The 12,629-nt window shown below is 34.9% G+C and overlaps 1 protein-coding gene across 1 annotated transcript in view; it reads right to left on the bottom strand.

The window, feature by feature from the left end:
* Positions 1–12,629, bottom strand: part of EFHC1 (EF-hand domain containing 1) — a 101,392-nt gene that overhangs the window by 85,485 nt on the left and 3,278 nt on the right. The window contains exon 2 of the mRNA XM_051997150.1: positions 10,563–10,772. Within this exon, the coding sequence (XP_051853110.1) occupies positions 10,563–10,772 (210 nt within the window). The remainder of the gene's footprint in view (positions 1–10,562; positions 10,773–12,629) is intronic.

The raw sequence follows: 12,629 nt of genomic DNA, 5'->3' as shown, positions 1-12,629 counted from the left end.
ATTCTTTGTTTTTGTTTTTGTTTTTAATTTTTCTTTCTTTCTTTTTTTTAATGATAGTTTTTTTTTATTTTCAAAATATATACATGGATAATTTTCAACATTCACTTTTACAAAAAACCCTGTGTTCTAATTTTTTCCCTCCCTTCCTCTACCCTCTTCCCCAGTCAGCAAGTGAGCCAATACATGTTAAACATGTGCAATTCCTCTATGCATATTTCCACAAATATCTTGCTGCACAAGAAAAATCAGATCAAAAAGAAAAAAATGAGAAAGAAAACAAAATGCAAGCAAAAAACAAAAAAAGTGAAAATCTTATGTTATGGTCCACATTCAGTTCCACTGACCTCTGAGTGCAGATGGCTTTCTTCATTACAAGACCATTGGAACTGGCCTCAATCATCTCATTGCTGAAGAGAGCTATGTCCATCAGAATTGATCATTATATAATATTGATATTGCCATGTATAATGATCTCCTAGTTCTGCTCATTTCACTTAGTATCAGTTCATGTAAGAGTCTCCAGGCCTCTCTGAAATCATGCTGCTGGTCATTTCTTACAGAACTATAGTATTCCATAGCATTCATATACCATAATTTATTAGCCATTCTCCAATTGATGGGCATCCACTCAGTTTCCAATTTTTTTGCCATTACAAACATTTTGGCACATCTGGGTCCCTTTCTCTTCTTTAAGATCTCTTTGGGATATAAGCCCAGTAGTAACACTACTGGATCAAAGGGTATACACAGTTTGATAATCCTTTGGGTACAGTTCCAAACCGCTCTCCAGAATGACTGGATCCATTCACAATTCCATCAACAATGTATCTGTATCCCAGTTTCCCCACACCCCCTCCAATATTCATCATTACCTTTTCCTGTCATTTTAGCCAATCTAAGAGGTGTGTAGTGTGCACCTTTCTTCCTCAAGTCACTTTAAATGTACATGTTGTCTTCTAATTCCAGAAAGTAAATTCTTTGAGGACATGGACTGTTTCTTTATAATTCATATTCTCAATACTCTAGGGAGGTGCCTTGTACAAAGTAGGCACGTAATGTTTGTATAATTAAAGGCAACATGCTCCTAAGAAAAAGTCGACTTGCCCCTGATATTTCCTCCCTGGGTGACGTTGGAGTATGACTTAAACCTGCCTAGGTGTCAATTTTGTTTACCTGTAAAATAAGTAGGTTGAACATACATGACCTCTGAGGTCCTTCCAACTCTAGGTCTGTGATTCTATGAATTAAAGATAAACTTTCAAGGAAAAGTTAAAAGACTCAGTAAACAAGCAGTCTGGCACTATGCCTCTGGAGGTTATGCATTTGGATTAGGTCTCTTTACACCTCCAGATTAAAAAAAAAAAAAGAATTACACACTTTTATATTACATATAAAAAAGAAAATTTTAATTAACAATGTAAATTGTACCAATTGTCAAATATGGAATAATATTACTTATAGTTGTCTGGGCTGGGGGGAAAAAGATTATAATTTGAGGTTTAATTATGTTTATGCTTGAGAGTTATTTTATGTTAAAGTATATTGACTTCCCTTTCTGATAATTCCTTTTGGGCATCTGTATTCCCTAAATTCCCCTATCAGTTGAAAACCTTTTCTCTACCCTAAATAATTGTGTAAAAATGCTGTTATTTTAAATGAATATAACAATCCACTTTAGAGTTATAATTTATAAGAGTTATAATTTCTTCTTATAAATTATAAATATTTTAATATGGAAAGATCAGTTAATGTTGAACTTGTTAAATTTGAGGGCATGGTGAACTTTCCATTTAAGTTTCTTCCCTGAAGCAAGAAATGTATCTAGAAATGAAGAATGATGACAATGACTTTATTATATGGGTCTTTTCCATATTATCAGCTGCAGACACATTTTTGAGAAATTTTTTCTGCATTCTTTTACAAATAAAAAGGACATTTAAAAAAATGCAACTTCAAGGATATCACAGAATCAGCATAGATTCATTTCAATCTCTTCCTATACTATTCCATTATTAAAACATAGCTATTTCCCTTGAATACTACATATTCCCGAATCTACTCAATCAACAAAGATTTATTAAATACTTTACTATGTGCCAGGCAGAGAGACCAAAATGAAATGGTATCTTTGGGGAACTTACCTTCTACCAGGGGCAATAACATAATATATTAACCTATATTGATATAATGTAATTATAATATAATAATAAAATATAATATAATAAATATACTTAATTATATTTATAATTATAAATTATATACTAATTATAGTGTAATTTGGGAGGTAGGGCTATTTTAGGAGGTAATATTTTAATTGAGCTTTAAAAGAAACTAGGGATTGAAGTCTAAGAAGTAGAGATGAGGGAAAAAACCAACTTCTGCAAAGGCAGAGTTGATAGGAAACAGTAAGAAAACTAGTTTTGATGTGAGTTATGGCCAAATGATGTGTTTGAGGTTCAGCACCAAATTATGAGATTGGTATTCAGGCACCAAATGTTAGGGTTTGATCATGTGAAGAATTCACAACGGCCATTCCCTTTAGTAAAAAGTAGACTTATTTAGGAGAAGAGGTTACAGACAAAATGAAGCAGTATATAGACACTAGGAGTGATATATATGAAATAGAGTTGGGAAAGAATATAGTTAGCAAGGAAAGGGGCTGTTAAAAGACAAGTTCCCTAGTGGACCTACCAATTCACCAGGAGAAAGGAAATACCTCATAAGGTTGGAGTATGCCCTTAACTGGCAGAATAAATAGTAAGAGATTTAGCCTAAAAGAGTTAGCTATAAAAAGGAGAAAGACACCAGAAACAAAGAAAAGGGGTTGAGTGGAGACACCATAAGGCATGATAAGGTGTAAGGAGCCATACTATGTGGCAGTATGCTACGGTAGCCCATAACTCCAAGAGGGATTTAACAAAGATGGCGGGAGCCATGGGCAGATTTATAGGGATTTGACATAACTTGAATTCCTGACTGGATGGCTTCCACAGAAGGTAGGATTATATTATAGGGTTAGAATGATTTCTATCAGTGCCCTTCCTTGCCTGCCTCCAGGGAATCCCATCAATATTTTATTCTTTCTCTTGTCAACTGCACCCAGTCACTCAGAATCTCATCAAATTGAATGAATTGTAGAACAGGTGAAAAGCAGTCAAATATAATGATAGACTGAGGCTAGGTTGTGAAGAGCTTTGAATGCTCAACAAAGGAATTTGATCCTAGAATATGCAGGGGCTAGAGTTTTCTGAGTGTGGGGAATGACCTGTTTCAGGAATATCATTTTAACAGCTATGTAGAGGATGAAATTGTTAGAAACACATTCTTGATACTGAAAATTAGATACTGAGGAAAATTTGTTAAAGAAGAATCTTAAGGAATCGTCTTAAATGTTTCTGGCCACAAAAGGGGCTCTGCTCCTCTTGGGAAGAGGGAGCCCCAAGAACAGACGCTAGAGAAGCTTTACACTTTTTGGCTCAGTGCAGCCCCTTCCTTCAGAGAACCGATTGGTCCATTCCCTTCCAGGTTAAAATCTTTCTGAATCAACCATATATATGTTTCCTCCTAAATATGTGTAAATATGTCCTCCCTCCCTGGTCATAGATCCCATGTTCAAAAATGGTGGAAAACTCCTCCTATTAGATGTGTTGTTTAATATTTAATTAGCTGTTAATAAGGCAGTAGTGATTTGGTCAAATCAGGACATTATACCCAACAGTTTGAGCTGTATCAGCTATTATCTTAAGCTTGTGGTTTTCTTAAAACCAAAGACTCTTCCTAACCCCCTCCTCTCCCATACCTTCTTTGCTCAAGGCTTGTATTGATCATTTAATTGTTCTGTGGAATCTTAATTTTCCTTAACCTCTCACATTATGAAAACCTGTTGGTCAGTGGTACCACTATCCTCCACTACCGTGAAGCTTGCAACACACTCTGTGGAAACCCAACTTTTCGTTATTTCTCACAAAATGGAGACAAACTTGAGGCAGGAAGATCAATTAGATTCTATGGCAATAGTCCAAGCAAGAAGAGATGAGAATCTGAAAGGAGATTATGGTTATGTACTGGGGAGGGGGGGGGGGGGAGAAGGGAAGGGGTGGGAAGAGGGAGGGGCGCGAAGGGGAAGTATATGAAAGATGTTGTAATAATGGTTTCGTTTCAGTATAATTTTAGTTACTACATATTAATTCTTTCAATTTTGGTCAACTAAATATTATACTCAGTAGCTATTAATGAGAGGGGAAAAAAGCTTCCATTAATTACAATACCCCATTTCCCCATCTTTTCTGAATCAAAAAGAATTTGCTAACAAGTAAACTTGCAGAGATTTCACCTGTTTAAGCACCACCACTAGTGTAATTCACTTTATAATGTCTGGGTTGTAATTTTTATTATTTATATAAGATTATGTTTGCTTTTTAGAATTCTGTAATTGCAGTGTTATCCTTCCTCACTCTGAAGAATATAAATGAATTTATATCTCTTGCTGGAAAATATACACTCTCATACACATTTATATAGATAACTATATTAATAATTAAGAGTTTTTCCTCTTTTTTAGGGCCTTTGTAAATTAGACTTTTATCCCTCCCTTTCCACAATTTTCACTTTCTCATAGAATATGAGTTAGAATTCTCACGTAGATTCCTGAAGGGAAAAAAGACAAAAACAGTTTTACCAAATATTTATATTTTCATCTGAAGGCAATCCAAAGTCACCTTACTGGCATGGGCCAGACAATTTTAAATTGTCTACTATCCTGTTTTGCTTTTCCCTAATTAAGATCTCACTTCCCCAATTATAATTTTACATATAAATATCTATCTGAAATTAAGTAATCTACAGAACCTGGAATGGCATATAAGATGAATATAAGTAGCATAATGTTGAGGAGGAAAACACCTGAACAAGATAAGGGTTGCCCTTGTTCAGTATCATGGGTTTGGTGAAAAAATTCACATGCTCCATCTCCAAGTTAATGTTCAAAGATTTATTACACTGCTTACCAGTGTTCCTTAGGAGTTTAGCAGAGTCTCCAAATCAGGGAGATAATTGTGACATTGAAGTGGGTCAAAGCTCCAAAGGAGTTTTTAGCAAAGTCAGAATCAAGAAGATAACTTTATGGGAAAAAGAAACAAAAATTATGTTGATATGCTAATATTATGGTTTAGAGATACAACTGAAGAATGGTAGTGGTGGAGTAGTTCTCATCATTGAGTTCTACAGCTTCCTGACTAAAAGATTGACCATCATTATTTGTGGTACTCCCAATATCAGGTAGCGCCTTATGGTCTCTCAGGCTTTGTTACATTCTTATACATCATTCTCACAACTCATCAATAGTACATGGAACCCTCAATTTAGGAATCAGGAAGACCTTAATTTAAATTCTGAGTCAGATACTCAAGAAAAAGTCACTTAATCTCTCAGTTTGTTTCCTCATCTATATATAATAATATAAATAATAATAGCATCCAGGGTTGTCACAAAAAAATCAAATGAGATAATATCTATAAAGCATTTTGCAAACATTACATAATGCTAGCTAGATATACCTACATAAATACTAGCTATTATTATAATTATTATTCTAAAATATTCCCTCTCTCCCTTATTGGTCAGTCTTGAGTTAAGTTGTACAATATATCCTGGACATATTCTCAAGCTCCTCAATGAATTGCTTTACTCCAAGATCCCAAATTGTAGATCTAGAAGCAGAGGTAAGAGACAACACTTTACTTCTTGCCAAATACCATCCTTGAATCTCTCAAAAGTAAAAAATATCTTTAACACACAAGAGACTGGATTTTTCCTAAACAAAAAGGGAAAGCTGGGAAGTCATTTTGGGGAGAGCTATCTCACCATTTCCCCCATATACACATTTGTACATCCACGACACATATTTGAGGGATAACATCATCACCCTTTTCATCTCTAGCTGGCTGTAAAGAATAGTCTCCAATAAGTTTCTTTTGGTCATGTAAGTCTCGTACATGGATTTTCTCCTCTCTCTCTCCTCTCTCTCTAGTGTAGACACTGGATATAATCAGTCATTTGGAATGTACTCTCCACCAAATGTAGGTTTAACAATGGCCTCCTATGGAAATATAGTTCAGTGTTTAAAAGAGACATGATTCCCTTTCCAACACAGGAATCAATAAGAATCTACAACAGGTATGGCCTCTGGGAAGGCTTCCCTAGCTCTTCTTAATTCGACTGCTTTTCCTTTGTTAAATACTATTATTTCCTATTGAGAAAAATTACTATTTTCTTTTATTAATAACCTAATTTTGTATTTGGGACCCAAAGATTATTATTTCCTATTGAGAAAAATTATTATTTTCTTATTACATTTATAACCCAATTCTGAATATGGGATCCAAAGATTAATATTTTCCTATTGAGAAAAATTATTATTTTCTTGTTAGATATGGGACCCAAAGATTCTCTTTTTTGTTTGCTCATTCAAAGTGCAGTCTCTCAAGGACAGTTCTAAGCTAACCCAAAGATTTACTGTAGCTAAACTATCTTATCTGGGTAGAATTCTTACCATAACCCTATCATTGTTCAACTTCAGTAAGAATGGGTGGAGAACAGATTGTTTTGTATAGATTTTATATAGATTGCTAAAGGCAGAATGATCTGGAAGTCATTGATCACATGATCAAAATCAGAAAAAGTCTACCCTGTCTTTATAATATTCATTTTCTCATTAATTATTAATCAGAGTTGATTTTCAGTCAGGGACACATCCTTTTCCAAAGGTATTTAAACACTGAACAATCTTTGGTTAGGAGGGAAGAACAGAAACCTCACTTTTCATTTGCTAGCCTAATTAACAAATTGATTATTAATTACCCAGAAACCCAGGCTTTTCATTTATTTCATTATTTATCTTACATAGGTTGCTTCATATATATTTGTTTTCATATTGTCTCCCCCATTAGATTGTGAGTTCCTTGACTGTAGGAACCATCTTTTGCCTCTTTTTGTATCCCCAGTGATTAGCATAGTGCCTGGCACATAGTAGGCACTTCTTAATAAATGCTGATTGATTAATTTGACTTGGCAAGTTATGTCAGCTTGAAAAATTGGAACTGGGCTATGAGAATAAACAGGAATTTTAAAAGGACCTACCAGCAGAATGGTTTACAGTTCACCTTGGGACCTAATGAGCCAAGAGATAACAGACAAACATGACTGAGGGGGATAATTGAGAGGTAACTGTCTTTAACAAAGACAGCACCTGAAATGATCACAAATGATATAATACATTTTCTTGCTGATGTCCCTTTAACTGCTAGCTTTTCTTGATTAATTTAGCAGAGGGATAATCAGCCAAAAGCTTTAATTGGTTAGGAGAGGCTTAGGAAAGCTATGGCTTATGAATTTTTTTTAAATAACAATTTGTACATTTGCACAAACTACTTAAGAGACAGAATATAAACTTTAATCATTGACTTTCTTTTGCTGGATGTGTAAGGGAGTCATTGGAGTCAAAGCAGGTACCTCCTGAGCAATCTCCACTTCCATGCTAGAGAAAGAAGGGGAAAAGCCAAATGGAAGGCTCCAGTCCAAAACCAGGCCCCAAGTTTAGGACCACCACAAATGTGGTCTGGGAGGATTGGTTCTGCCCCTTTCTCTTGGAAGGGCAGAGGTTCAAGAAGTCCTCAGCTAAACTCCATCCTTCATTGCAATACCTTCTGAGTGTAGAAGAATTGGGTAGAAAAACAAATTAAGACTCCTTATTTTAAGCCTCCTCAAACTCACACAAATAGCATTCATTACATTTGCTGCTATAAGTGGCCTAAATTTACCTAATATTTTTTTCTCTGTTTACATACCTCACTGCTTTTTATCAGCTTCTCTGACACGGTATATTAGCAATACTCTGATGTGTAATATATATGTGTCTCTAATAGTACATATTTCTACTGGATCACTCAGGTGACAAGCTATGATCATGGCCAATGTGTAAGCTAGCAGGTAGCAAACAGATTAGGTTAATTACATATTTAGTAATCAGATTTTCCAGGAAAAATAAATCACTTCCTTTTCTATTTCCCCACAAAAAAGAGAGTTCAAGTTTCTATCACAAATTGTTTACAGTCACAACAATTTTATGAAAGAAGTCCTTTGTTCTTTATCAATTGCTTAACACTGTCATTCATTTTCAGAGAGAAATACAAAACCTTGAACTGAGGTCTCTTCAGGAAGTAAATGGGGAAATGAGAATCCTCTATTTGATTTTTTTTTTTAATGTGACATTTAGTTGGCATGCAAGATGGCATTATAGAATTATAATAATCTGGGAGCAGATGCCTTTTACTTTTGATGTAGAACTTTCAGATATCCTTTTGTTTATGAAGTCTGATATTTTCCCCATCACATAACACAAACTTAAAAGATTCCATTTTTATTTTGCTCAACTTTCACATTTGCGGACTAAGTTTAGGAATATGAGGCAGTGACAGAAAATTATTTCACTTCCTAGCAAAAAAAAAAAAAAAAAAAAAAAGGCGTCTGAATCTGGTAGTTACTTTTCTAGCTGTTTAAGCAGCTATGAAACAATTTCCAAAACTCAGCCAATTCACACTGATTCTAATTAGACTTAAGTGAGAACAATGCAAATACAGTCAAATAAATTTTTGTTTATAAAATTTTTTTTCCAGGTTCCCAAGCCAAATTGATGAGGTTTAGGTTTTGGGGTTCCCTTTTGTCAGGGAACCAAATAAGGTCTAGATTTAGGGAACCAAAATGAGATTAGGATTTCTGATAGGGAGTTAAATGATATGGTCTAGTAGCAGGTTCGGGATTCAGGGAACCAAATGGAGAGGTTTGGCTATCCTGCAACCCCTTGGCATTCGGCCAAGGGTAGGGAGTTTTGGGGACTCCCTTCTGGTGGGGCAGAGATTCTCTGTAAAGGAAACTACAAACCCAAAAAGGCTAGACTCATAAAAGAGGTTTATTATAGGTAGTGGGAAGTCAGCCTTTACCATTCAAGAATAGAAAGGCTGAGTTCCTTAGAGGCAAAGTCTAACAGAGAAGTAAAGTTTCTAGTAGAGGGATCCCAACAGAGGGGCATAAGTCTCATTAAGGAAATAAGTGAGGATAAAGAAAGGGGAACACTGGAAGAGAATATAATTCCGGTGGGCAGAGGTTTCCTTGGCATAGCATGGCATAGCACAGCATGACATGGGATGGCATGTTAGAACCTCAGCAAGGAGTTGTTCCAAGTTGGCTCTTTTTATCTACAAGCTGGGTTTCTGCTTGGGCTGGAATTTGAATAGAATTTATGAGTCTCTTTAATTCAATAGAGTTGGAATTCTTTTAGCTCAGGATGAACCAACCCTACCTAGATAAACCAAAATTTCCCTGGGGCAGTCTCTCACTGAGGCAGAGTTGAAGGAGATTTTCTCCTTCAAGGAGTTTTAGAATTTTGGGGTCCCTTCTTCAAAATGTCAAAAAGCCAATATGCTTACCAGCCTTTCCTATCTGAAGGCTTATAAGTAATGACACTGGAATTCAAATTCCTGACAATTATTAAATCAAGATGCACAAAATAAATGAAATTTAAAACATAAAAAAGCAAATATGCTACATGAATTATCTATTGTCCCTTGAAGAGTTGAAAGCTAAACAAGATATAATATCTTTGTAAATTTAAAACCCCAGAGATAGAAAATGTTCTAAAAGCAGTCTATTACTGAGAGACTAATTAGGTAGTTCATTTAGCCAGGATATGGATCATCAACTTACAAACTAGATTCCATGGAACATAAACTGCTGACCAGGAGGCCAAAAACTTGGTGGGATGGGCCAAAGGCCCAGATTAGAAAGAAATAATGATCTCAACAATCATGTAAAGCAAAGACAGATTTGATGAAGTGAATGGATGGTATTTAGTCAATTCATGACAGATGAAATACGGTTCTCCAAGAAGACATTTGAAAAACAAAAGATAAATAAAGATAAATAAAAGATAAATAAATAAAAAGGTCCAAGTATAGAGTCAAAATGAATGCCACTAATTCATGTGATAAACAACAACAACAAAATCAACTAAAATTAATTTAAAAATACTCAAAAGGGGGGAAAAACAAAAACCTATGATAAATACAAAGGTATTATCCAGACAGTAAAGCAATTGAGGAAACAGCAGGATTGGGTGGGGAGAAAAATAGGTTTGTACAATGAGAAAAGCATTAATGAGATGAAAATGTCAATAGACACAAAAAAGTATACCTACTACATGGCAAAGGCATGGGGGATATAAATTCTTTGATTAGGTTGCCCAAGGAGTAAATGATATAATCGAAGTTATATTTTCTCATTAGAATCAGTCTACTTCTCAATGTGTATTCATTCTCTCGTTATTCTATGAGAGCTGAAGGCTACAATCTTCCAACAATAAACTATGTTGGGTAAACTATTATTATTAGTCTTTGGCATTCAAGAATATCACAGTCCTTTTATTAATAAAATGCTGGCATTATTAATAATGTGATTAATTACCCAGAAAGCATATCTCTTGAATTCTTCAAACACCACAAATCCCATACCTTTTTGTCAAAAGCCACATGTGCAGGAACAAATTCAGAAGGTGGAGGAACCTGCTTCTTTTCTTCATAAGTTGGTGTAGGTTTCTTTTTGTTCAATTCTTGGAACAGCTGGTTTACATGGAGACATTCTTTGCTGGCCCCCACTGGAAGTACAGAGCAGGGATAGCCATTCCTATATCCCAATGTCTGGCTTCGGGGAAAAGTAGTTTTCTGAGGAAGGAAATAGAATCATTAAGAACAATACCATATGTTCATTTGCCACATATTACTATAGAACCCATTATCATATAAACAATTTTTATTCCTTGTTTTTAAATATCATTAAAGTTCCATGAGGAAAATAAACTCAATTAAAAAATGATCACATTTTTGGTGAAGTATTAAATTACTTGTGTAGGGCTGAACAGTGAAGTAGTGATTGAGCTAAAAATATGACTTAGAAAGTCCTGCTCTTTAATTTTAAATGATCATCTTTGGAAATAAAGAGTAAAAAAAAAAGTATTTTATCAGCTAAGATTGTTACCATTTTGTCTTGTAATTAATAATCTTTGAGTGGTATCTGGTAACAGCAACATTCAGTAACCTGTCTGAGAAATCTATTTCAATTTTTAATTAAAATTTTTTTTCTTGCCCATAGTCTAATCTCTTTGAATCCTATCTAACTTCTTTCAAGAGTGAAGTACACAGCAGCTAGGAAGCACAGTGGATGGATTACTTGTGCCGGAGTCAGGAAGTTCAAATGTGACTCTGTCTTGGTTTTCTCAACTATAAATTTGGCATAAGAATAGCACTTACCACACAGGATTGTTTTAAGCATCAAGTGAGATAATATTTTAAAAACAGTATAGTGTCTAGCACATAGTAGGTGTGTTTAGTCATTATTTGTTTCCTCCTGCCTCATTTGAATGGCTGCACTTAGTTAAATGTCCTCTCTTATGAGAACTGGAGAATATGCAATATAAATGTATATTTTCTATTAAAATAACTCACACAGGTCATTCTCAATAAGAACTGCACCCGATTCACAATACATGGATAAGAATGTGATTTGATTGTTTCAGGGAACTCCCAGATGAGGAAAGTTGTCATCTCCTTTGCAATTCTTGCCTAGAGCAGTAATGTCAAATTCAAATAGAAACAGATCCCTGAGGGCTTAGAAAACCACAAATCCATGTATATTATATTTTTATTCTGTTAAATATTTTCCAATTATATTTCAATCTGGTTCCAGCCACACAAAGGAGCTTTGTAGGCTTCTTGGAACCTGGGCCATGACTGTGATACTTCTGGTGTCAAACTAAGAAATTAAATGACATACTCATCAATATTTATCAGATGCAGAAATTGAAGCAAGTCTTCCCAACTCTGAGGCCAGCTTTCAAACCACTATGTCATGCTCCCTCATCATATATGACATGGAAAATACCCTACCTTGGGTACTATCTCCCTGATGGACAAATAAAATAAAATAATATATTTTGCAAACTTTAAAGCCTTAAATAAATGGTGATGGGCAGTAATAGTAACATTTGTAGTAGTTATAGTATCTTTATCCATATTCCCTATTGTCTTTTATCCCCAAGGACAAATGTAACATCTGTAGCTTCAATTCAGTTTTTCCTTTTTTAATAAGAGGCTTCACTAATTTGTAATATGCATCACCTTTGAGTCCTCCTGCAGGACTAGAACAATCCTAGAAAAATGGCTTTTCAATAAAAAAGCATATTCCTTCATCACCTCGCCCTCCCTTCACAAAAACTTTTATGTACATTTTCACCATGGCCCACAATACTTCAAATAGGACCTTCACATTACTTGTACTTCACATTACTCACTATATTTTCACTGGTACCACTTAAGATACTGGTTTGGGTACATAGCACTCACAATTCATTTTGCTCGAATTACAGCAATGGAAACACCAGACGTCCATTGCCTGAAAAGTCACTTGAATTGCCTGCCTCTAAGAATGGCCACAAGCTCACATTCAAAAAATTTTAGGCTCATTACTAAGGCACTAACTCAGTAAATCTGCAAGTATCATTTTCAAATTGCAGAAAATTCAAA

Source organism: Antechinus flavipes, chromosome 4 (assembly GCF_016432865.1).
Source record: "Antechinus flavipes isolate AdamAnt ecotype Samford, QLD, Australia chromosome 4, AdamAnt_v2, whole genome shotgun sequence".
NCBI lineage: Eukaryota > Metazoa > Chordata > Mammalia > Dasyuromorphia > Dasyuridae > Antechinus > Antechinus flavipes.
This window is presented reverse-complemented; position numbering and strand designations above follow the sequence as displayed.